Source organism: Ischnura elegans, chromosome 6, assembly GCF_921293095.1.
Source record: "Ischnura elegans chromosome 6, ioIscEleg1.1, whole genome shotgun sequence".
Taxonomy (NCBI): domain Eukaryota; kingdom Metazoa; phylum Arthropoda; class Insecta; order Odonata; family Coenagrionidae; genus Ischnura; species Ischnura elegans.
This window is the reverse complement of record NC_060251.1, coordinates 41,374,970-41,402,400: the sequence shown is the minus strand read 5'-3', so window position 1 is coordinate 41,402,400 and position 27,431 is coordinate 41,374,970. Positions and strand designations below refer to the sequence as shown.

Genomic DNA, 27,431 nt, shown 5'->3' with positions numbered 1-27,431 from the left:
GGCACAGTATCCAGAAGATAAGACTATACTTAAGGAATACTGAAATGCGCTGAGAGGCCACTCCAAATGCACTCGTAACAATAGAGTAAAGATAATCAAAATACTCATTGCAACCTTCGCCGTTGGAATCTGCCTTAATTAAGTAGACATCACCCATCTCTACACTTCCATGACGTCATGCTCCATCTACTCATTAGGGTCTATATTTGAACTAATCACAGGAATTTTGGAACGGGATATCACTTTTCAAGGCGTAGTTGGTAGTCCAGCAAAAGTAATACGTGGTTCACTTATTCCCACGATATGTTTCATTTGAAGTTATTATCATTCGGCAAGGCCAATGTAGAGAAGTTTAATTTTTAATACAGAATACTTAAAAATTCAATTTATTTTTTCAATGCAACCCGTCTGTTTTTGCACCCCTTATATTTAATGAGAAAAACTTTGCCTCTGCTATCGTGAAATAGTTAAAGAAGAATTATTTGATACCCATGCCTTGGGATTGATTAAAGAGAGATGTCTTTTCCGACATCTTCCTTTTATCAAACACAAGTGATTAATTAATTTATTTAAGAACCCCAAAGAAAATAATATAAACCTCAAATGTAGATACTAAACCCCTCCCGTGACTGTAAGAAATTCAGTCCCCATAGGGGTTAGTATGGTGTGAGCTATACCAAGAGGCGGATACAGATGTGGGGTCGCACAGGGGGCGCGCGCCCTCCCTTTGTGGGGCCGCCCGTATTGCCAAACATTGTAGAACCACAATTTTAACTTTTTTATATCATCAGATGGCACTGTCTTGTATTTCTGCATTATTAATTTAATTAAAACCCTCAAACTTTGCATGTGACTCGACTATTTTTTATTACGATAGCAGTAAAGGTAACTCAAAGTATCTTTTGCGCCCCCCTTGAGTTTTTTCCGTATCCGCTAATGGCTCTACCCTCACCTATCATACCAAAATATAATTTGGTTTGAATTCACTGAATTTAATGATTGAATGAGTTCAAAACAAAAAAAAGCTTGTGCGCTGGTAAGTTGAAGAGTAGGACGCCAAATCAAGAAACCATCGCTGAAATTACACTTTATTACAAATCAACATGGTATAAAAACAGAGTAACAAACTATTTACAAAATGCATCAACGTAACAAATATTTGATCTTTCGGGGTAAGAAAAAATATATTTCTTGAACGACTCCATCATGAAACTTAATGTTATCCTCTCAATGGTTTCGTTATTCGACGGAAAAAAACATCCAGTAATAGAACTCGGCTATTTTCTAAAAACCCTTTTGCACGTTTAATCTATCAAATTTCGAAAAAAAAACCCAAATAAGAGTGAAAAAACGCATTTTATATCCCATGGGAAAAAATTTCACAGTCGTTGGCAGCAATTTTTTGGGTAAATATTTTATATTTAGCAACTTGTTCCGGAATAGAAGGTTACATAAATCGGGCATGGAGATAATGCGATCAGGAAATGTCCTAATTCGGGATATTTTGTGAAATTTCCGCCACGTATCATAAATATTTTTTCCTTTCATCTATCGCCTTTCCCTTGGCATGCAAACTTGATGTGGAGGAAAAGCTTGCGCGTTTCAATGACCCCTACAGCTTAACTAGTGGTAGACTTCTCAAAAACACACGATGGGGGACTTAGGCTTGAAAGGTGGATGAGTAGGAGTCAGACGAAAGGTAGTCCACGCACTGCTGGCACGTGAAGTACACTAGGTTGGAATGGAAGTGCGATACTCAAATCACTATCTCTTCCCTGAAAACATGGAACACCATCAAACCAGCCTCAGAGACTCATCGAACGGTATCTAGCGGGCGAGATTCGCTCATTGCAGCGAGGACAGCAAGGTCTTCGAGGTCGCCACCATAAGAAACACTTGCGATGGCTTAAAGAGACATCCAAGAAAAGAGAATAGAAGACCAGGAAGATGAAGAAGAAGAAGAGAGCAACAATGAATTCAGGGACATGGAAAATATTAAGACAGTGATGAAGGCGGTTTAGTGTTTTCTTTAGTGATTTGTAAATATTTCCCCGTCGATATCAGACTGAACACAGGTGATAAGTGAGTCGTGACGGGAAATGATTGGGGAAATACACATCACCACGTTGCGTAGCCGAGTTTTATTATACGACTATTGCTTAATGCAATTTCACTGCAATAGAAAGCGTCGACCTAAAAAAATAATAAACGAATAGTTCCGTGAAGAGAGAGAGAGAGGCATGGGGTCGACGATGAAAATGCTTGGTGGCTTCAAAATGTGTTTATTCAGGGCTCGGACCCGCATGAGTGGTTTAGGAGATTCACCGCAAGCGGCGGTTTGATTGATTTCTGCAATCAAACGCTACAACGCCGAAATACGCCGAAAGATATCAGTCTTCAAAAGGGGAGTTGTTTTCTTGCTGCACTGCATAATTCTCGACCGATGACATTTTGGTAACAAATAACTTATGGTAATTTTTGTAAAGCCGACTCCACGCCTCAAAAATAAATCCATAGATTCAAGAGAGACATAGAGGTGTATGCCGCGTGATGTATCGGAAATAGCCCCAACGTTTCATGGCCGACTGCTGGTCACTCTTTAACCTATCCTAGAAATTTCTAGAAATATCCTAGGCGTCAGTGGACGGAGGGGGTGAGGAGTGAGGATTGGAGGGGAAAGATGAAGAAATGTTGTGGATGACTGGGTTCCATGTATTACTAATCATCTAGAGGCTTGTCAGGAGTCCGTGTTGCTTTGAGTGCCATGATTTTCTTCAGGTGTTTCTTCTTTCTGACGTCAGTGAGGGCTTCCAGGGCGTCCCGTAATCATCTGGCTGAGACTTTCAAAATCATCTTTCTTCATGGAGTTCACGAGGAATAAATGGACTACAAATTAACTGCAAATAGGAGAGGTGATCAAGACGTATCTTGAAAATGATGCATCGTTAAAATCGATTGAGATAGTTGAGGTGTGCAAAAAGGAAAACCCTACCACAAGGTAATGCTTGGCTCCATCAGTTTTGTAATACCGAGATGATATTTTTTTCAAAGGCACCAACTTGAGGAAATTGGATTCTTTTTTATCGTATAACCGTCAACTTTTTTCATTGCTCAGCAGCAAGTACAACGGTATATGCTGATTAATATGAAAGATGCTGCGGAAATTTTGACCAATTTCGAAAAATACCTTCGAAGAAAAATAAATTTTTTTCCATGGGACATAATATAACGAATTCCCATAGGTTTTATCCTCGAGTACGATTATCAAAACTGCATCGCAGGTTAGTTTTCATTTTCTTCGAATAGAAGTCAAGGGCAGCTGAGATCATCACTGAATGAATTCTTCCGTCATTTTTCACGAAGGGAAATACTGATTTGACGCAGTCAACGTCAAAATTACGAACATTTCCAAAAACTTTACGTAAAACAATTGAGACTAATGAAATGAAGGAATTCTGTCGCGTCAAGTCCATTGCTAATTTCAGTTCAGGACTTCACACTTGTAACTCGTCAAACAAGATCAGGAACTAGAGGCTTTAAGAAAATCGGCGAGATCAACTTCAATCTTACGACGGAAGTGTCTAGCAATATGATGAATTTCGGACGAATTCATGAATTGCAAGAGACTTTACGCATTAATGCCACCTACATCTGTCTTGAAATCTCATTCTTAAAATCGCCACACAAAAAGCATGCCAAATTTAATCTGGCACGGGAATTCAAGTACCCATTTGTTACTTGAGACGCCACACAGGATCTCGAGTAGGTACTCATAAAGGTACTCAAATACCCTTACATTTGATGGAGTACTCAATTATACCCCTGGGTGCACGAACCCCCATAGCAATACATGGGAAGGTCATGGGAGGTATGCACTCATACAACATTGTTGAATTTTTGTAAGCAATCTACAGCTCACGGGGAGATCCAAATATCTGCCTCCCATCGAAAAGAATTTTAATCATCTGGACATTCATGTATTCAATCAATGGTTGGCTAAGATGCATGACGGAAATTCGACATTCAAGGTCGGTTTTATACTGTCTGGCTAACGCTAACCATAAGATTAGGAACTAGAGGCAGTAAGGCAGTCATTCAAACAGGTTGACAAAAAACGGCGAATGAGATAATTCAATTTGCGAATTTAAACCATATCATTATCCGCACAAAATTATTCGTGAAAGGGTCGTATCTACATATGATTGAAAATGGTCGAGTCAAAGTGATGTATAAGTCAATGGAAGTCATTTTTTAAGTAGTCATGATACTTGGATTCGTCGGAGTACTCGATTACCCGTGATGAATTCAAGGGTACTCCAGTACAAGTATGGGTATTCGAGTATCACCTTGGAGTTCGATCACTTGAACCTACTCGTAGATTTGGCAAAATCCGACTCCACACCTCGAATGTAAAACCCACGAATATTACATGAGAGGATTCTCAAGTCCGCCGCTAGAATTGTTGTCGCTCCGCGCGCATTAAAATCAGTTATCAAAATCGCCACTCGCGGCACTGCCACTCAACTGTATCCACTTTTCATGAGAATATACTCGACAATAAAATATGCAATTGAGCCAATAATTCATATAAACCACACATTGCGAGGCGAATTTCAACTAAAAAAAGACCACTTCCACTACGATTAATGGCAATAGTGACACTGAACGAGATGCATCTGCCTACTGGCGCCGCCGAATTACATGCGCGCGAAGCAGCAACAGACGTAACGCTTAACCGCCATGTTCACGGGCTTCCCTTTAAAGGAATCCCCGTGCTAAAACCATAGAGTTCAAAAAACTAGATTCGCCTATCGAATGGAAGAGCAGGTGGGACTAACGAAAGAGGGCAACACAGTCGTCACTGTTCGTCGTCCAGCTAATGGCGGTGGCTGTGCTTGTGCTTCGCGTGCTCCGTCTTGCCGCCCTTCTCTCCGTAGTCGGCTTCCTTCTCGTGGTGCTTCTCCGTGCCTTCGGACGCAGTGTGTCCCTGCTTCTCGTCGTGGTGCTTGGCGCTGTGGCTCTCGCCTTTCTTTCCGTGGTGATCCTCGTGCTTAGAACTCTGCAACAGATAAACAATGCGTACATGAAGGGGTTACCGTGGCGACCAGAGTGATGTCATCCCACCATGGATGGCAAGTGAAACGAAACGAAAATATTTCGGTTCGATCCGGAGGGAAAAGAAAATACAAGGCCTAGGTTTAGTTTCGTTGCCGCACGAAATTAAAATCACCAAGGAGTTTAATTTCGACCCGGGAAGAAACTTTACTCCCGGGAACGAAACTAAATCAATCGAAACTCCGCTGCTCATAGTTAAGTTTCGATCCCTCAAGCTGAGTGGAGGGGGATAAGAGGGAATAGTTTCGATCCATTACGTTTGACATGCGTGTGGAGAGGTTAAAACATTGAGCTTGAAAATCGAATGGCCAGTTTGCGTTCTCCTTTTAGTGGTAAAAATATAAGTGCCCCATGCACCTAATGGCAGTGGGCCGGATCTCTACTTCATTCAACCATACTTCGTACTCGGTGCGTGGGTCAAAACTAAACTGTTTGAAGGTGAAGCACGTGGTCCTTCTGGTGCGAAACATTATCTGTGTTTCGTTTCGTCCCAGAGTTTTACTTAAGTTTCGACCCGAAGTAGTTTTGACTCTTTGACTCCGATTTCGTTTAAACCCTGAGTTTAGCTCCACATGTTTATATCAATTACATTTCGTTTCTACATTTCACTCCTGGGAACGAAACTATTTAAATTTTACTGGTTTTGACTTTCATTTAATTTCTTCTGCCATCCCTGAATCCCACCCAGCCGATCCCAGTTCAAATCCCGGCGGTGGCAGAGATTTTTCAGAAACTGCCCGAACCCTACTTGGGTGCCTTATGACACTATAAGTTCAGCACTCCGTCCGTCGGATGGGACGCTAAGCCGAGGTCACTTTGCGTTTTTCGTTAAGAGGAGGCCGACGCCAGGTTTCTCTCCACCCTACCTCATAGCGCAAATGACCTTAGTTGTCGGTCGCCTCCCCCAAAGAATATCCTGTATATACAGTAAAATACTCGGACTTATGTAGAGCCGTATGTACTTAGAGTGCCATCCACATATCACTCGAGGAGCTGATCTCTACGGATTGGGCAGTCTCTGACAAATCTCCTCCACCGCCGCTCCGGGACTTGAACTCAGGCCCACTAGGAGGGAAGCCAACCCTCAAAGTCCCCTCCCCCAAACAGGTGTTTAAATTAGATACGAGAAAAAGGTGTTCGTACCACCTCACGGTATAATTATCATGCTATAAACAGTTATAAATATTTCGTTGACCGAAAATATATGCTTAATCGCTCTATAAATCATTTTCACAGTAATTTTCACTAAACAACAGTTCTGATTTTCGGCCAACTTAATTCAACATCGACCAAAACATGATTTATTTTAGATGAATAGGCATTAGAGCAGAATAAATTGCAGTGAAATTCGTAAAAAGGCATGCCTCCGTTTCCAAAAAAAACGTAATGGTGAAAGGATCTTTATGCATTAAGGTAGATTGGAAAAATCGCTTTTTTTCAAATCCATTTGGCCCAATGAAAAAAAGTTGTGGTACTGATCAGAAATAAGGCCTGAAAATTTTGAGACCTCTACGTGAACCCCTGACTCTCGTTCAAATGCAATGTAGGGGGGGGGGGAGGGTCAAAATTCGAAAAATTTAACATTTTATGGCCATTCCCAGAAATGTCATGGTGCCGGAACGTGCCGGGACGCCGCGCCGTTCCGGCATTGGTTAAAAAAAGACATAATAGTCAAATAGTACTTCAAACAATTTTGTTGCCTCAAAATTATTAATAGATCCATTCGCTACCAAAACAAAAAGTTGTAATTAAATGTAAATAATAACTTGTAATAAAACAATACACAGAGTAATACTTCACTTCTAAAAAGGTTAAGGGAAGTGCGTTCCGGCACTGATAATTTTGCCATGAAGTCACCGGCTATTCCCTATATATTTTGCCGAGTTACTCTCCTAATATGCATTTTGACGTATCTCCTACCGTTTAGCCACAAAATGCCGCTCCCTCCTCCCACTCACTCCTCTAAAAGTTGGTAACATCTATCTTTTTCAACACCGACGAGGCGCCAGGCAAACGCATTATTTTTTACCTTCTAGCATCTTCCGATTTATATTACCAAGGATAAAAGACCTCCCAGAAGCACATACTGGATGAATTTCGCTGTATTCGCGGCGTGGGAGGGGGAGAGTCGAGCCAGGAGGGGACGGGAACGGCCTGCCGCTCTTGTATCCGCGACGCGGCGTGGGAGTTGGAATGTTTTCTTCGCGGACGCGGACTCAAATTTGGAATGTTGTGGCTAAACGGTGGCATATACGTCAAAATGCACGAAATTTTTGCCCAGTAAGAGCAGTAACTCGGCAAAATATATAGAGAATGACTATAAAATATTAAATGTTCCGAATTTTGACCCTCTCCCCCCTAAATTGCATGTCCACAAACCTCGTGCTTTTCGCCTTCCTTCTTCACGTTGTGTTCTCCGGCGTCGTGCTCATGGAAGTCACCATACTGCTGGTGGACACCCTCTGTGTGGAAGTTGTCGTAATAGCTTCGAAGTTTGTGCTCCTCATCGAAGTGGTAAGTCTTCTGGAATCCCTGAGGAAGGAAATGCAAGCATCAATGGCGTAACTATGAGGGGGAGATGAGGGGATAGATCCCCAAAGCTCCAGAGAAATAAAAAAAATATATAAAACTATTGTCCTGTTTTGACATGTAACAACTGCACCTGCTTAAAGTTAAATATAATTTATTAACATCATAGCAGTCATATGAGACGTTGAGATGAGCCATTTTTCAAATATTTTCCCGGACCCTGCGTTGCTTATGGAGAGAGCCGCTACTCAGGCCCCTCTATTCCCCCAAAGCGTATTCCTAGTTACGCCACTGACAAGCATTTAATAGAAACTAACAGTGTTCCATCAGGTAAAATCATTACCAAATATTCTAAATTACGTGAATATTTGTTTTCCTAGGTGTTAGCTAGTATGATAGACGATATTGAAAACTATTTGTAAATACGTAACTAATAAGTGAAGTGATAATGCATCTTTTGTAAACTTATTTTTATATTATAAAATGATCATCGGATTAATAAAACTACCATTGTAACGAAGTTTTTAACTCGGCGATGACCGTTAGATGTCTCTTCTGATTACGATTCAATGACCGCACCGAATGCGCGCTTTCATACTCTGTGGTTGTGGGTACATTTACCCACCCCAACTAGCCAGTTTACAAAATCAATTAATTTATTTGGCGAATGTGTATATGTTGTCGCAGTGAAGTGTCGTTTTTGTGAAGGAGAAACTTAAAACTAATAAGTGCAAATAAAAAAACAATTTGAATAATTAGAAATTTGTAAATAAATACAGGATATAATCATTAATTTATAATTTTCATTGTATCAAATTGAAGTTACCCTTTCTTTTTTCAATTTCATTAGGAAATTATCTAAAGTCGTGAAATACGAACTCCAGGATTAATAATTTCGATTTAGGTAATAAAAAAATAATAGAAAACTACCCTATTATTTTGATCACGACTTATTTGAGGAATTAGTTATTAAAATCCATGAAAATCCTTCATCCCTCCTTCAGTGTTTTGATTTAGATTTAATCTATATGTTAATCAGGATAAAATATAATATTTCTTTAATTTTTGCCGGTGAAAGTAGTTTTTAAACCGCACTCTCTATTTTGATATTGATTACAATGTTATCATAGATTAATGCCGACCCACTCGTACACATTCCTTACTTCATACGCCTATCCCTAGACTATCCCTCGTTAAGCGCTCACTCCAACACCGCCTTTGCTCCTTGCTCAATACATTACCAGACAATATTGACCCGTTTTTTCTGCCCTTAAACTCATTTATCAAACACGCCATGTCCCATTCCTCGGCTAATAAATAAATCTCCCTCTCCACCTCCCTTTCCTCGTGCCTTCTATTTTGTTCTTTACTATCTTATGCCACTGCTCTCTGTTCACATTTTTTATGTTAAAATTTTTATGTTTGTTACTGCGTCACTATAAATTGGCAGAAATGCTGTATGCGAGCAACTTCTTAATCAGCTACCTAGAGTTAAAATTTCGTAACACAATTTATGCTTCTCCACCCAGAATATCGTAATTTTCTCTCTTTTTTTTGTGCCGCTCACCTTTGCGTCCTTGTGTTTCTTGTGCTTCTTTCCAGCGGCCTCCTTGGACGACTTCCCGCCCCCGTGCTTATCCTCCGAGTGTCCCCCGTGGCCCCCGCCGTGGTGAGAGGCCGCCTTCTTTCCCCCGCTCTCCTCGTACTCCTTCTTCTTGTGCTCCTCCCCGCCCTCGCCCTTCTTCCAGCCGTCCTTCACGTGGTGACCCGCGCCCCCGTGGTGAGACGCGTGACCCTGCGCCTCCTTGTGACCCCCGTGATGACCCCCGCCACCGCCTCCACCACCGCCTCCTCCTCCCTGCTGCTTGTGCTGGTACTGGTGATGGTGCTTGGACGGTTGCTGCTGGTACTGCACACTCTTACCACCCTGCTGGAGTAAAAGAATAAACATATTTACTATGTGATTACGTACGTTTCCGCGGTGTTCAGGCTCCAATTTCTCCATGTTTCCACCAAAAAACCCACGCGGTTGCACCGGAAACATGGAGAAATATTTACTTTGTATCCCCACGTCATCCTCATTAGCAAACAATCCTAAATACCTGGTTACACAATACATTAACACGTACAAAAGTTGAGAAAAATTTCTCGTTGAAAGCAGTGTCATGCTATGGTTAGCGTTAACCAGACATTATAAAACTGGCCATTTTCTGAACATGTTGCGTGACCCAAATTGGGACAGATTCTCTTTTCGGTTCATACGTTCGCACAAGTTGGATGGTTACAGGGTGCATTTTCGTGTTCATTCACGCGTTCATACATTCATAAATTAACTAGCACGTGTTTACGTATCGTGAACCCAGGTCTTTAAGATTGGTTTGACGCAGCTCTCCAATCCTCTCTCCCATCCGCTGGATTTTCATAGCGACGTATATCTTCTCTTTTACATCCTCCATAACCTGACCGGATAAGGTTGTGAATAAAAAAATTTGTAGATGTTAAAAGATAGGCCGATATGAGAAGTGAGCGGACAGCTACGTCTAGCCAATCTTAAGATTGATGACTGCCGATGATGATGCGGAAAATGGTCGATTATATAATGCCTGGTTAACGCAAACCATAACATGATACAACCTTCAACTTAACCTAAAAGTGTTTGAGAGTTTAGGTTAGCTACCGATCTTACTGTTAGTTAATTCACAAAAAATTCAGTTTCCATGGGTTGAGTCATTCACTCCATAAAAAAAACGTTTACCGCTGGAAAAAGTATTACCCACCGGGACTCACATTGTGGAAGGTAAATTTTATCATGAGGGCGGAATGAATCCTCTCCACAGAATCTTTGAGAGAGCGAACGAGAAAAATTGCAATTTTTCTATTTTCGAAAAATCTTTTGAGTTAAACTAAACTTTGTTTCTATCTTTGCATATCGATTTAAATCAAATGGCTGAACAATCTGGGTGATGAATTCCATATCCTTATAAAAATAAAACTTAGATTCCTTTTCCTTATTCCCCAAAACCTATGCGGATAAATTCGAAGCTGGGAATAGTTTTATATTTAGACACGTTTTCACACATTTTTCCGGAAATTATATTCATTATTGTGTGTAAATCTGGCGCGAGACTCTGAATAAAAAAAAACTCCAAGCAATGTGCATGGCAGTTACGATAACAACTGAGATGAAAAACTAAGCATGATCGGTCAAAAATTTTAATTCAGCAGTCCAATCTTTACCTGGTATTGTCCTGGTTGCTGCTGGTGGTATTGCTGCTGGTAACCGCCCTGGTGATGTACAGGCTCTTGTTGCCACTGCTGATAGCCACCCTGATACTCTACGGGCTGTGGACGGTACTGCTGATAGCCTCCCTGAAAATGAGGACGAATAATGAAATGGAAATAAATGTGTTATTAAAAAATCATTATCTGAGTGCAGAGAGATATTATTCTATAAAATATAAACAGGATGAAAATTTTCGAGCAAGAGCTACGAGTGAAATCTTTAGATTGAGAACCTCTTGAGGTACCCAAAGCCTTTGATCTGCGTATTACGGTAAAAAAATAGCCTATATGGAGGTGGGTGTATTACAGTTTGAATGGCGTAAAGGCCGCTTTACACGGTGAATGATCATTCGAATGAAATTCATTCGCCGGTACCGGTATACACGGTGAATGATTTCGGAGAATGATTTCGGCGAATTTTCTGCGCAGAAATGATGCGCACTGGTGCGACTATCGATAATGTATTTCGATTCCGACAAAATAATGTCTTTGACTAAATATATTATAGTAGGTAATTCACAAATTTGAATTAAGAAAGCATTTCTTTCATTGTAGGATGAGTAAACACAATTTTTTTTATATTATTTAGAAAAATATGAGGATTTGAGGGGATGTTGAAAGTATACACATACTTCCTAAGCATTCCATGGTACAACTTAAGGCTGGAGGGCGATACTTGGTGGAACTTGGTGACAGGAAACATAATAAAAGATATACTGTTGTTTGTTGCACAGAAGTTTACTTAACCGACCCAGGTTTCGACATTACATATGCCATTTTCAAAGGTCCCTCTAATCATCGGCACACCGCTTCCGACGCCTTATGCTTCAGGCTAGTAAATTATGGAATATTATTTCAATGATGTGCGTAAAATGCATACCCAAGAGGCGAACACGTTTCTATTATCTAGCGTGGATGAATGCTCAGCATAATAAAAACCGCGTCCTTAGAGTGAACCTTTGAAAATTACATAGTGTAATGTCGAAACTTGGGTCGGTTGAGTAAACTTCTGTGGAACACACAACAGTATATCTTCTATTATGTTTCCTATTCCGTGAAACCCTACCTTAATTGGTAGAATACTTTAATAACGATTTCCTGAATATTTAAAATGAGCGACGGGAATCATACCTGGAACTCGGTTGGCTCCTGTTGGTGGGGTTGGAACTCTCCCTTCTGATCCGCTGATGACTGGTGGAAGAGCTGTGGTCCGTGCTTGGAAGACTCCTTCGATTGGTGTTGGTGGTGGTGGTACTGCTGGTGCTGCTTTGTGTCTGCCGGCTGGTACAGAGCGGAGGGCGGGTGGAAGTGGTGGTAGTGGATGACTTGAGATTTCCCGCCGCCGCTCTGGTCGTACGCCTTCTTCGGTTTGTGGTGCTCGTAGTGGATCCTCTGGTGAGACCTCGCCTGGTGGTAGTGGTGGGCTGGTTTGTGTTGCGAGCCTCGGTGCTGCTGGTCGCCGTCTCTTATGTACACCCACGCACCTCGTGGGAACGAAGACAGCCTCAAGTACACTGTGCCAATTAAACGGAAGAATTGCAATCTCTGGTTCTTTCCCGGCGAACAATAACAGTGAATATTTCTTAGATTTTGCAACGGGTAAGGTCCTCCATTCAACCTCCTTCCAACGTTTTAACAAGCAAATCGCTCATCGTCTTCAGGGATACAGGAATCCAATGATAATTTGATTTCATCATTGGATTCAGGAATTCAATAATGAAATCAATTTTATCATTGGATTCCTGAATCCCTGAAGAGTTGCTTGTCGAAACGTTGGATGGAGATATGGAGCAGTGGCGCAGCGAGGGGGTGGTTTTGGGGATAAACCCCCCCCCAGAGCTCAGAGAAATTTTTAAGTTTAATCCATTGTATATAATTGGATTGATGTTACTAATAGAATAGTGTAAGGATTAATAAAATACCCCTCAGAAAGCGGTAAAAATCACCATTTTGAGCCATTTATCTTAAATTTCAGCAATTTATTAATCTCGCACCTACCGCTTATCCTAATGGATATTCCATATCCCCACACACCCCGATATTATGTGCACCTAAACCATTAATGTCTAGCTGCGCCCGTGATATGGAGGACCTTACCCCGTGCAAAATCCTAGAAATCTTCACTGCAAAGGAAGAATTTGTTGAATAACGAATCACAATCATGGCGAAAAAGTAATAAGTTTTTTTTAAGGATGCGGGAGGTTTCTGGGCCAATTCAAGTTGGAAGATGAACTAATTTTCAAACTAATTCGAGGAGTAAAGAAGCGAAATTGCGAAGCTTGCCTTCAGTCAAGCAGGACACCGTACCACGGTAATGCAGAGAGAATACGCCTCCAATGGTGTCACCCAGGCTTTGAACCCAGGTCCCTCTGATCCTAGGCACACCGCTTCCAACGTCTTATGCTTCAGGCTAGTAAATTATGGAATATTATTCCATTGATGCGCGTAAATTACATACCCAAGAGGCGAACACGTTCCTATTATTCAGCATAGACGGATGCTCAGCATAATCAAAACCGAGTCCTTAGAGCTTTTATATGTAGAACATTTGTAATGGGACCCATTGAAAAATATTAAAGAAGTCAGAGTGAAAATATATATTTTAAAGTGACGGTTCCTGGCGTTACTTTATGAAATTGATTCTTCATTCAATTGACAATACTTACTTTAATGGTCTACCAAAAAAAACTAATTTTTTTCGATATCCAAATCCTCACTTCGTCGTCAGGAATATCTCTATACTCAGCTTCTTCTTATATACCGACAAAAATAACCAGATAAATCTGGCACTGATTGATTAATCTGTTTTTTCAGATAGTACTTGAAACAATTACGCCACACACAAAATAAAAAGCCAAAATGTCGATTACCAGCAACGGCTGAACATCGAAAACATAGCTTATAGCAGTTACCATATTTAGCGTAGCGTACTCTCTAAGGAGAAGACAGTAGGCCACATTTTGAGGTATTATGACCTGGTGATATCAATTGTCGAAAAGCAGGTAGAAGGGAAGGAGGGAGGGCAAGGGACGGCCCCGAATGAGTGACTTAGGGCAGGCTATAAAGAATGTGAAAGAGAAAAAATACGTCGATATGAAAAGATTAGTGGATATGAGAGCAGAATGGAGAGCTGCGTCAAAACAATCGAAAGGCCGCCATACACGGTGAATGATCTTGCGAATGATCATGATGAATGATCATGCGAATGAAATAATTCGCCGTGCATAACGGAAAAATTCGCGAATGAACCGTCATGCGCATGATCATTCAGTGAAAATTAGAACACGTTCTATTTTGCTCGCATGATCCTGTGAATGATCACGTGATCATTCAGCATGATCATTCGCGTGATCATTCAACGTGTATAGCGGCCTTGATGATTGGTGATTACAATGACGTTGACTCTCAAGCACTCTGAAAAAATAACACCCTCGCGTGCTCAATTGGATATTTTTGTATGTTTTTGAAGGTGGAAATTTAAGACACAACTATGCAGTGAAACTATTTTCGTGACCGGTAGAATGTCACGATAGCGAAAAAAATTCATGACAAATCTAACGAGGTAGGGAAGCTAGTCAAAAACCTAGGATGAAGGAAAAAATGCGACGCAGCCCGTAAAATAGGCTTGAATAGTCACGCTTTCTTTCCTTGTCGACCACGAATCACTTCAAAACCGATGTCATGACAACGGGAAAAGCTTCCGCCGAAAAAAATCTTGGAAATAGCAGGGGGGAAGATGAAAAAATCTCCATCCAGAACTTGGCAAAACTAAGGAGACAATGCATAGAAAATACAGAGAATAAATTAAAAGCTTCGTTTAAAATCTATAAGTAGAAGAAAGGATTCCTCCTTCTATCCTAGGTTGTGAAGAGACTTCTCTCCTACTCTTCTAAGAACTTAAGCATTATAATTTGATTTCTTATCGTCACCCGTATTTTATGAAATAAATCTTCTTGCGTCCGATATTTTTTTAATGAAATAAAAGATTATATAACGATTTCCAAACTATAAATAAGAAAGAGGAAAAGATAAGTGTGAAGTTTCAGATGATGAGGATAGCAATGGCTAACTCCCTTTGTGGATCTCCCTTAACGAGAACATAAGTTTCACAGTCTGAAGGACTGACTTCCCCACTCTTTAGTTTTTAGAATCGGTCCAGAAAAGAAGACTGCTCAGACCACAGTATCGAAAAATATCTTTCTTAGACTTTTTAGCAGTTAGTTACACGATGTCCTTCGACTAAAATAATTTATTTTTTTACAGTTTGAAGCGTTTCCTAAGCTCTTGATTTCGGGCCTTGAAAATATCTAAACTGAAAGGCTAAGGTCCACAGACAAGAATACGTTGACATTTCGAATAGTCTCGTTTACCTACCATGCAGACAGTGTTTACGGGATCACACTGTTCCGCAAGGCTAAGGTAGATGAGAAATTTAAACGAAATAAACCTTCATTCAGCTCTTTATTACCAATGACATCGATAGAGGATGCCATAGATAACGATGCAATTTTTACAAAGGTAGGTTTTTAACTTTTCAAATCAAAAATTTTTATGTCAAAAAACTAGAATAATTTCAGTGTAATTTTTGATAACGTCAACACAACAAGAAAAATAATGACTACAGAAAATCTCAATTATTTTTAAATTAGTTCACCGAATGCTTGAATGATGACGTAAAAACCCCAACTGAATTTTAATCCTGGTAGATAGAATGTTTCCCTAAATTTGGTCGAAATCGGTCAAACGGTGGAGTATGAACTGCTATTCACTTTATATCTATATAAGTTAGTCTTACTTCCTATCGATAATAATATACCATTTGCCTCTTCAAATACTCCCATACGTATCAGCCAGAACGGCACCATAACAAGTTTCTTATCTTTATCTGAGGGAATACAAATCGGATTAATATTTAAGCGAAACAAGAGATTACTAAAGCAGCAAAAATACTCTGGGCTACGCTATAGCTATTTTTTTATTGGATGATTTACTAATACCAAAAAATCAGAGGAACAAATTTCAACAAAAAGCAATACTAAAATAGCTTTTCTTAAAAAACTAAAAGAAAGTGAAAAATCATAAAAAAAGAGAAAGCGACGATTACGTTCGGAAAGCAATGCGTCAATAACAAGAGCTACTAACTATATGATTGAAAATTTAACAATTACAAGTTCAATTACAAGATTTAAAGTGAAAATTAATCCAAACATAACCATTGTTGGTATTCTTAGATACTAATACTTTATTACTTACCGCACGGCTCATCATTCCTATCAGTGGTACCATAAAACCATGCATTAAAATCCTCCTGCTACTTCATCACAGTTGAAGGAGGTTAAAAATAAAGAAGCATAATATTAATGAAAATTCTTTGATAAAAGATATCATAAAAGCTCCGAGACGTTAGTTATGAATTATTTACTGTAATGGTGGTTTGCAGCATAGAGGCGTTTAAGGTAACCAAAGTTTTAAAATAACCAAAGTAACTCTTTTTCTTTTCTACCCTGATAAGAATAGTGTTTTTTTATTGGAATCACGCTTTTATGGTCATTAGGAACCCTTTGATATTTCAGCTATAATTTTTTACTTCCTGAATATTTATTGCTATTTTTCGTTGCTCCTGGTTATTGAGTGCCTCCTCAAAACCAAGAAAAATCTTCCTTGATATTTTTTACTTTAACTTTCGCAGAGACTCGACGAATCATCCTATTGCACCGATGTCATCATCGCAACACCCCTCGATGCGTCGCCCATATTCTGACATTCCGCGTTTCTGACCTTCAAATTCCTCAAGTCCGCACCAATATACATTTCAAATCTTTTCATCTTACAGCATGTAGATTCTGGAACTCTAACGCTAAATATAAAGACGTCACAATCACTTCAGTCGTTTTAAGAAAGGCTGTACTCCCATTTGAAGTTTATGGCTTCAGTTAGTCTCCTTAACTTATTGAAGCTATCATCTTAATCTTGTGTTGTTATTAAAACTTTCTACATAAATATATGTATGTGTGTGTGTTCATTATGATGTGTTAAAGCTTATATTTTTCTGCTATTAATATTGAATATTTTACTTTTTTGTCTAAATATTTACTACTAGTTAAGCATATCAATGATCTCTATATTGCCGAAGATTTACTCATTGCATCGGTGTTATGTTAAGTTTTTTGTCAAAATGTCATTAAATAAGAGTAGAAAATTATATGTATTTTTCTATTCTTCTGCCATTATAGGTTTTACCTAGAGCAAAATAAAATATTCATTCATTCATATTCGGATAAAGTCAGCGCTGCCATCGCTGATTTGAGTCTCGATTGGAATTTTTTATCCGTACCAAATGCTAGCTGCTTACCAGTTTGAGCGGCCTCCATGTCTTCATCCTCGGGTGCAGCCCCTGGGGGTTCCGGCGCCGCCCCGACGTCCCTCTTCTCCTTCGATGTCAGCGACGCCGCGTCTCCCGTCGGCGCCAACTCAACCATGCCTCCGACACCATCCTCCGCCAATGGCTGAGCACCAGGAGAATCGGCTGTGGCGCTCACGGCAGTCAAGGCGCAAAGCAACGAGAGTGCGACGGCTATCCGCTGCGAAGATGAGAAAAATCATCATACGATTGCGAAAAACATTATAATCCCTTTCAAAAATCCTTGCGACTGGCCCAGTCGTGCAATCTCGGAATGTATCGGGGGGGCGTCGCGACAGTAGGTGGGGCCTGTGCGCTCCTTGAACATTACACGTTTTCGCTCGTGTGGTAAAAAAACCGCACGGACCTTTTTCTATGAGTTCACTGAAGGAGTTTACGAGACCTTTCACATTTTACGGTTAAAACACGGGCACGATTTTTAGCCGCATTGTTGCCGTCCAGTGCCGCTGGGGCCACACGGCTACCGTATCGTCTTTCTGCTTAGTGATCCACGTAAACAAATGCATCATTTTACACTATACGATTTCAGTCCTGCGGGAGCTGTCTCCAATACTATGGATAATAATCTTTTCATCATCATCATCACTGGTCAACAATCCTAGGATTGGTTTGACGCAGCTCTCCACTCAGGTCTCCTATCAGCTAATCTTTTCGCACCGACGTATTTATTCTCTATCACATCCTTCTTTACTTGTTCCATGTATTTTTTCGAAGTCTTCCTTTTCCGTTCTTGCCTTCCACCCTACTCTTCCTAGGACTTCCTCGTTACTAACTCGGTCGATACATTTGATCTTCATCATTATTCTGTAGCACCACATTTCGAAGGCCTCTATCCTTGCTTTCTCCGCTGCGGTCATTTTCCATGCCTCACTTCCGTATAGGAGCATACTCCAAATGAAGGTTCTTAAAAATTGTTTCTTTACTTCCATATTTAAATTTCGTACGATAAAAATTGTACAGTATGAAAAGCAACTAGACACGATTTAAAACCGAGCGGTTTTTTTCTCGCACGGACAAAAACGTGTAATGTGCAAGGAACGTGAGACTGGGGATGTGGGATGAGGTGAGAGGCGCGGACGTTGCCATGTTTTCTCAATAGACATTGTCAATGAATGAATATGGAAGACTGTTTCAAATACCCTCTTTCCACTTGGCAACACAGCTAACTTACTCAGGAAGCGCACTTACCGTACAGCTCGCAGGAAAAGTTATTCCTATCCCTACTTTGAGACGGAGGTGTGAAAGAGACTGAATTTTCCGCAGGCTATGCTCCACCTATCGCATTTTGGGTGGTTTTCATAAATTCACGTGCTCTCTGCCCTCTCCCCCAATTAATTTGAGCCTGCCTCTCAGTCACAAAGATATTTCAAATGAACTCTAACATTGCAGCACCTTAGTAAATAAATTTACAAAAAAAGAGAATTCGAACGACAAAACTGAGTACATATCTTGTGCCAATGCATCGGACAAATATGTAAAATTAGCTATCGAAATTTTTTTACTATTTAAATTACTTGCCACTTAGGCTTTTTTTACGTATAAACTACTCTATATATTAGTCATTTTATCTATTACATCGCGTATGTAGGAGGACATTACTTTTAAAAAAATACTGGTACGAAGCGTACAACGCTAAATACCGTCGCGACGGCATTTAGCGTTTGCGGAATATTATCGTAGGGAAAGGTTGCCTAACTAGAACCATTTTTTTTCTTGTATACTTCCAATTCCAGTTATTCTTAATCAAAATTTAATGTCGTAACATACGTCAAAGTTTCCCCGTTCATCTGCTGTTTTTACACTTTGCAACATGTTGCATCTGAGAAAAAATTTATGTAAAAAACAAACACATGAAAATGACCCAAATTGAGAAAACGATTGCCAAAATTGGACTCACGGTATCATAAGTTGATCTGGAAGAGGAAAATAACCAACGTAAAATAATACTTATCGAGTGTTAAAAATAGAAGTTCGTAAAGATAAAATTAATTAACTTTGGTTTATCCTCTAAATTTTTAGTGGTAAACAAAGTTTTGACGCATTGGCGTTACCACTGGTACGAAATTAGGTACGAAAATTGACATTCATTTCGAGACATACTTAAAATCGAAATAATATTGGGCGGAGGATGCTTGGTGTAAGAAAGGTGTTGGAAATTTATTGGAGAAGGGTGGTGATACGGCGAGACAGGAGTTAGATGCATTCCAAGCACGACTGCTCTCTAATTCCAGGTAGATTGATGTGGAGGTGATGGGTCAGTTGAAAAGCACATATCGGGGATATAAAAAATGTATTCTTCTTTCTGAATAGGCAAGGGTATGTTATGCGTCGAGTTAAATTGTACGCGAGCAAGCTTCCGAAAAGAGATGAAACCATCTTAGAATTAATAGGGAAACTTTCCCTGTGATATAATTTACGGTAATGTACGGCCGAAAAAAAAAACCCTGGAATAACGTTCAACAAATCACTTCTACCCTATTAATTTTCCTCAGAACATTTTAGAAACTGAATTTTATGGAACCAAATAGGATGTAGAAAAAGATATGATTATTATTGTGCAAGATAAACTGGTGTAATGACTACAATTCTGGATTTAGCGTGACCAAGTGGTACAGAATTAGTTCTTCAAATTCATGCGACGTTCAAAAAGTTAAAACTCGTTGGTGAGTATTTATTTTCGTTGAAAGTAATGAATTAATGATTCTTTAAACAATACTCCTGAAACAAAGTTTACTGACATAGAATCGTAAATGAGTAGTAATGTGAGCAAAAAATAAAAATTCATCCATTTGAGTCATCCTAACGGTTTTTAGAGAATGAACTGCTCCATTTCCCCAATGACTTTTGTCGGCTCGACTGAGAAAAAAATGCTCGAGTAAAAAATGTACTTCCTGGAGTGCGAGGACGTAACATGGGAACACCCAAGTCGACCGGCATTTCAGAGGACTTAAAAAAAACAAAATTGATGGAAAACCATGGGTTGTGGCAGCGGGCAAACCCAATTGACAAGGAAAAAATTTGGCCCTATTTAAAGATAGGGTGAACTCCAGTTCTAACATTTCATGCGCGTCCTTTATCACGAGTCGAACTTTTGATCGTCGAATCTCGAAATAGAAATATGAGAACTTGCTACTTATTAGGTAACAATGAATATCAAATAAAAATCTAAATAGATCCAATAATTAAAAATATCACAAAGGTTTGTTGCCTACCGTCAACTTCTTTGCCCACTTGAAACTTCAGAAGGTCACAACCTTGACGGAAAGCATGACGCCCTAAAAGTCCTATGGAGCACTGCATTTTTAATATTAGTGAACCAGGGGTGGATTAAGGTCGTAATTTGTGGGGATATTTTACTATTTTGTATAACTATTGGTTATATGAGGATAATTTACCATTTTGCAACTTACACCGACATTTTCTTTCCTCGGCGTCTCGGTGGTATGCTAAGCCGCTCAGCGATAACGTGTCTTATAAAAGACGAGTGGCTTTTATATACTCTCCAATTATCTTTTAACATTATTTATTGAGCTGGTGATATAAAACTTGCATAAGAGATAAGGCCACCTTAATGATTGCCATCTTTCTAAAATTCCCATGATTTACATGTGAGCGGTCACATTCCCCGCCCCCTTCATCCGCCCCTGTAGTGAACTTATTAGAATACATTAACGCAAATTGTGGGTTTTGTAAATTATGCCGCGCAAAAAAATTATGCAAAATTCCCAAAAATTCGTTAAAGTTTTAAAGGATGTAGCTTTCTATTCATATTCAACGTAATGCATAATGTTTATATTAGACGAAGAAGGGCCAATATTTGAAGCTATAACGTGAAATGTATATTTTTGAGATCAGCATGAATGAATATAGCAAAACTGGGGACAATCATATTTTTTAAATTCAATTTTCCTCATCTGCAAATGTCAATATTCAAAATATATTGCGATATCAGCACAAGTTATTCCTTACCTTTGAATATTCCGAAAAACATTAGTGCATGAAATCCATGGTTAATCAGCGAAACGGAAAATCGTGGATATATGTGCAACGAGGCTTTTCGCCTAGGCAGAGAGCGGCCTGAACACGGAATGAATATCTCACACATTTCACACACACACACATCAGTTGAACTTAACATTGCTTTGTTCAATGGCATGACTGTGGAGACAAGTTCAGCATTTTTATTATAAACTACAACGCACGATTAATCTCTTACTGAGCGTACTGTGTGTTTTATGTATCATAGCTTAAAGAACGAAGGAAAATCATTCGAGGTTCGTAATTTTCATTTTTATATCTATTTATCCATTTATATTTATACAAGAGGAGACTTTTTTTAAAAAACAGAACGCAAGGGCCAACATTAGTCCCCAGCTAATTTCAGTCGGTACATCGTACCCGTCGCGACCTCATTGTTAGCACCTGGGGAACTGCGTTCTTGTCATACGCTTACGTAATGAATACTCCACCTTAATATCTAGGTTTCTATCGAGGGAAATAAAAATAAGGTCAGCATTGAAAAAAGATATCTTGAGTATGCATAGGCTTGAAAAAAGGTACGACATGAAAGCTCAAACGTGCAGCAGGCATATATGTAAAAAATGACCACTCGGAGAAAACATGGAATCGGGCCAAAGACGAACAACTTGCAAGTGCCGTCGGCTTTCACGACTCTCTCAGGACGAAGAGAAATTTCAAAAATTACAATCATAATAAATGCTTAAAAAAACTGGTACCTCTTTAATTCTCATTCAATTATGTAGGTATGCGTTTTTTAATCACCGGGCACAATTATAAAGTTCAATTTCACCCAATTGGTACATGATGAAGAAATAACCTCGACACCGAGACCATGGCCAAACATATAAATAGAAATGAACTTGAAAATTGCTGACCTGGAAAGATATCCGCTCGTTCATTAAGCTCCGATACAACAAACACATGCATTAATACGCTGAGTACGACTTTAATAATGTATTGCCATTGAATATAAAAATATTGAACTTCTTTGCGAGGCATTATATGCTTGAACTCAAAAGGCAAGAGAGATTGAGGTATTCTCACAACACCAACATTTCGTGAACAATTGTTACATACTCTAAAACTAAAATAAAACGAATATTGAGTACAACTCTATAAAATGAAAAGTAACAAGATCCTCGATCCAATTAGTTGTTTTGTATGGTTAATACCCGTGACTAAGAAATACGTGCAAGGCATTCAATGTCTGTGATATGTGAAGTTTTTATTCTTCTAATTTCTTGATGGCTTGCCACAAACCTTTAAAATGTCAAGTTGTGGGGTAAAATTTCGCAGGTTAAAATAGAAGCAACAGCACATTGAGCCATAGTATATGACGTAGCTCATGTTTTTACCACATTAAAAAAATTAAAATCCAATTGAACATGAATCGCATACTAGTGTATCAGAATGAACAGTTTCCCTATTGTGATTTCGAGTATAATTAGTAAATAAGTTTTGACAAGTTTGTGCGTGTACTGCAACCATCAAAGTTGTATTTTGTAAATGATACCATCCATTAAAGTTGCATTTTTTTAATACCAGGTCACCAGACGTGAGTACGTTTTTCGCTCGTGCATCCGTAATCAAATGCTGCTCCCATGGTATTGACAGACACTAGAAAAAAATGTTAACGTACGGACAGATCCCATGCTTCTTCAATTCATATAAGCTTACACGTAAATAAATATGAAATCATTCAAGGCACAGCTGCGTCGTTGCAACATCATTGCGTATGCAGACTACATCATGCAATGTAAAAGAATCTTATCTACAACCCAATCATAAAATCTGCTCTAACTGGAGTTATTCCCTGCAATTACTCAATTTTTAAGAAATGCAATGTGTGTTAGATGCGATTTCTCAATCGTATCCTTCATAGGCTAAAACATGGAGTTGTAAAATAAGAGTTATTGAAGAATAAATGCTGAATAATGCCAACACCGAATCACAGCATTCACGAACACAAACATCACCGCGGATGAATGAATTGTGTTTATCATAAATATCTCGGAAACCAATTTGACACAAAAAATTATCGACACAAATACAAAAAGCGACGCGCTAATTTTCTCAAATACCACAGTCGTCTTTTAAAAAATTCACCCCTCACCACTGACCTTGTGAAATAGACCATTTTCGAGCAAAGCACACGAAATGGGAAGGAAAAATACCTAAATTTTAAACGCCTCTTCCCTCTTAGATCACCACTATTGCATGTATCATAGCGTATGTAGACTAGATCATTCAATGTAAAAGAAACTTATCTACTACCTTATCATAAAATGTACCATAAAGAGAATTTTTTCTTAGAACCACTCGACTCTAAATAAATACATTGCACGTTAGAATGGGATTGCTCAATAGCATTCTTATTGACCTACACCTTGGCAACATAAAATAAGTAACAATGAAGAATAAATACTTAACAATACCCACCCCAAATCACAGCATTCACGAACACAAAAATCATAATGAATTATGTTTATCACCAAAATTAACCCTCGTATTAAAGAAATTTGACACGATAAACGCGCGAAAAAAATCATCGACACAAATAATGACTGACTGATTTCCACAAATACCAAGCTTGCGTTTTTTAAAAATTCACCACTCACCTCGGACCCTGTGAGGTAGACCATTTTCGAGCGAATCACACGACACAGGAAGGCCTAAATTTAAAACTCCTCTTCCCTCTTCCTTGGGCGCGCTCACTCCTACGGTCTAGTCTTCGAATGGCGTCTCTCCCGCCAAGCTTCGGTAGAAGACTAAAAGGGCTTCCCGCCGCATTGGCCGTTAAAGAGACAAGTGAGAGTTGACGCTGCGTGCTCCTCAGAGAGGGGGGTAGAGGTTCAAAAGGGGGCGGAATAGGAGGAGAGGGTTGGGGGAGATCACGGGACTTCTCAGCTGGGGTACTTTTTAGAAAGAGGAAAGGTGGAGGGAGTGGGGGTAGTTCTTTGAGTGTCGCAGGACTTTGGAGGGAGTGCTAAAAAAGAATTCGGATCGGTAGGGGCACTGGCTCAAGAGTGAAATACCACGCGTCGCGGAATTCGCTAAAGGACAACCAAAACAACGGCGTGGTGCAGCGAGTTGAATCCTTCGATGATAGAAGGCGGTCAAGTTGAATTATTTCGAGCATACACGTGCGATTCTAACGATAAAATAAAATTTTTAAACTGCTAGGCACATTCCCCGTCGGTAAGATTAGACAAGACAAAGACCTGTTAGACCCTTCACCTTCCAGTGGATAAGTATGAGATGAGCTCCATCACCCATATCCAAGTCAACGATCGGGTTGCGTCACTAAGCAAAATAAATTCTTTCAAAAAGCATTTTTTTCTATTTGATGCCGAAAAATAAATTATATCGGTATACATTCTCAATTAATTATGAACACTATCAATAGATATTTATAGCATAAATGTAACTTGTAACCTCCTTATAAATTGTACACTCCTTTCTCAAAAACAAGTTTTTAGATAAATAAGGATTCGCGAAAATGTTTGCAGACACTTTACGTAATTTTTTAGCTATTTTTTTCTGGGTATGGTATGGTATTTGGAAGAGGCGACCGACAGCTGAGGTAATTTGCGCCATGAGGGAAGGGTGTGGAAGGAAGGGTGGAGAGAAACCCGGCGTCGGCGTTAGCCTGCCGTTAACGAAAGGCGCCAAGGGGACCACGGCTTAACGTCCCATCCGACGGACGGAGTGCTGCGCTTGAAATGTACTCCACACAACATTCAAGCAGGGATCAGGCAGTATCTGAAAATTCTCTGCCACTGCCGGGATTTTAACCCGAGCCCGCCGGGTGGGAAGCCAACACTCTAGCCATCACACCAACCCGATCCCCCTAGCTATTTTTTGCTTCTTGATCATGAAGTTACTCATGCATGCATGTGATACTGGTGGTAAAACGCGCGTAACTATACTTCCAACCCTAACCACACACTGTCGTTGTTCACCTTGATGACTCTCCGAGATAGCTCGACATGGAATCAATAAATCGAATATAATGTGTTGCCTAACAGGCCAACGCCCTTACAAACTGTTCATCCCGTTTAAATTCATCCCTACTGCAGTTTATATTTCACCATCTCCTATCTGTTCGCTGAGAACCCCAAAAAAAAAAACTTGTCGCGAGGTAAACTTGCTCGAGATGGATGTGAGTCAAAATTATTTTCGGAGAAGCACTCAACGAAATCTGTGTGGACCACTTGGACTACGTAGCGACGTCTGATTGGCCCACGTTGAAGAACGAGAGGGTTGTGTTCGAGAGGCTAGTACCCCCCCTCTTCTTGGATAGAAGCCAAAGGAGAATCAATGTACCCTTCTAATTTCTCAAGCAGAAAATAAACGCTGAACGAGAAAAAATTATCCGAAGGATCCCTTTGACATGAATAGCAATGATTTTTTTTACATTTAAATATAAATTTTTCACCGGTAGGAGTTAAGGGAGCATTAAAAGGCTATTTCCATTTATATTACTCCTCATAAAAAAAATTCTCGACAGAGACTTTTTGTGACGATATTTATGCAATTTTTCTCGGGTATTGGACGCAATGGTTTCTGTAGTATTTCATGGAATATTCTTAACGACAGAAATACTCGCGGCTCGAGCGCACCCACTGAAACCATTTCATGAGGCCCGCAAAATTAAGGCATCTAAAGTTTTATAAATGGAACAATAAAAGGAAGAGTGGTGACGAATTGGGTTGGGTACGTTGGCTGCTCATCGTTGGTTCAAATCCCGAGTGAAACCTTCTGACACCCACAAATAAAATCCTCGAATTGCGAGTTGGCCCAGAGAAAAAACTGAATAAAATGTGCCTTGTCACAGTTAAACAAGTGTTCCAAGTATCATAAGTTTGGTGAACCCACTTGTCAGCGGCTGAGATTACTTTACAAAGAGGGAATTGGTAAAATTGTATTTTGCACACGTTGTGAGCATGGAATTTTTAATAAATGCGACTTCTTTTAAAAACCATATCGCAAAAATTAAGCGCAAATGCAGACACCTCTCTACAAGTCTTAATTCGACTCTTACTACCTCAATCAATATCGAACCCTGGAGATCGGTGTGATGAAGTTTCATGTATCGAAAAGTATTAAAAGGAAGTTGAAAGCAAAAACTTTTTGCCGTATATGTTACGTTAGTAAGAATCTTATACCCTCCTCTTATACATTCCTTGCCAAAACATTACTTGTCTTTCTGTGGAACATAAAATAATCCTCTGTGAACACTAACTCCACAAAATTCTATAGTTAAGCCTGCGGAGCAGAAATACTTAAGAAAACTTCAAGAGATTTTAGAAAAACTATTTCTCATACTCTTAAAAACTTTCCTAAAGTTCTCTAGTTAAGCCTGAAGAGTAGAAATACTTCTGTAAACTTGTGAGAGAGTTTCGAAGAAGCTATTTCACATATGCGCGCTAAAAAAACTTTAAAATATCTAAGTATTTTGATTAAACAACGGTTTTTTTTTGTACCATCTACCCAATTTCCGGGTGAGTTAAGCCCATTTATTTTTGGGAAAATACATTCTTCAACGCGCGTCATGGGCAGCACTGTGAAATATGTTGACTAAATTTTGAGTTGCGAGGTAAAGAGAAATCCCCTTTCAAACGGCTTCGAATGTATGAAGTATTTCTGCTGGTGGCAAAAAATTGCCATTCACTTCGTCAAAATATATCTGGACGCCGCACCTGAATTTCTCTTACTTCACCCGATTCAAGAGCGAAGGGATTGCGTATTGTGTGGGAAATCCTGCACTATCGAAAGGCGAGGAACGGCTGTGCCAGCTACCGCAGTGAAGTTTATATAACATATATGCCATAACACACTGCCGCTCGTTTCATAGCATGCGTCGTGAAAGACAAAACTGAAAATCATGGAGTTTACATATCAGCCTTTTTAGCCCGAACCAAAATTCTACCCATGTTAGTAATTTTAAACACATACTTATAATGACCCATGACAAGGCCTCCATGATTTTCGCGAGCACAAATTTTCGGGATTTAATAATAGGGTGGTTTCCTATTATTTTTTTATTGCCTAATTGGAAAGA

General features: G+C 39.5%; 1 protein-coding gene across 2 annotated transcripts; it reads right to left on the bottom strand.

The window, feature by feature from the left end:
* Positions 1 to 1,076: 1,076 nt before the first annotated feature.
* On the bottom strand, positions 1,077 to 24,185 carry LOC124160552 (histidine-rich glycoprotein-like). 2 transcript variants are annotated; one of them, XM_046536417.1, is made up of 7 exons: positions 23,986 to 24,185; positions 17,279 to 17,507; positions 12,058 to 12,440; positions 10,882 to 11,013; positions 9,212 to 9,571; positions 7,495 to 7,647; positions 1,077 to 5,059 (listed from the first exon to the last, which is right to left on the bottom strand). In XM_046536417.1, the coding sequence occupies exons 1-7, from the start codon at positions 24,007 to 24,009 to the stop codon at positions 4,877 to 4,879; spliced, it is 1,464 nt and encodes a 487-aa protein (XP_046392373.1). In that variant the 5' UTR covers positions 24,010 to 24,185; the 3' UTR covers positions 1,077 to 4,876. The 2 variants fall into 2 exon arrangements, with proteins under 2 accessions (XP_046392373.1, XP_046392372.1); XM_046536416.1 differs by having other exon boundaries at positions 9,212 to 9,574; positions 23,986 to 24,183.
* Between the last annotated feature and the right edge of the window lie 3,246 nt (positions 24,186 to 27,431).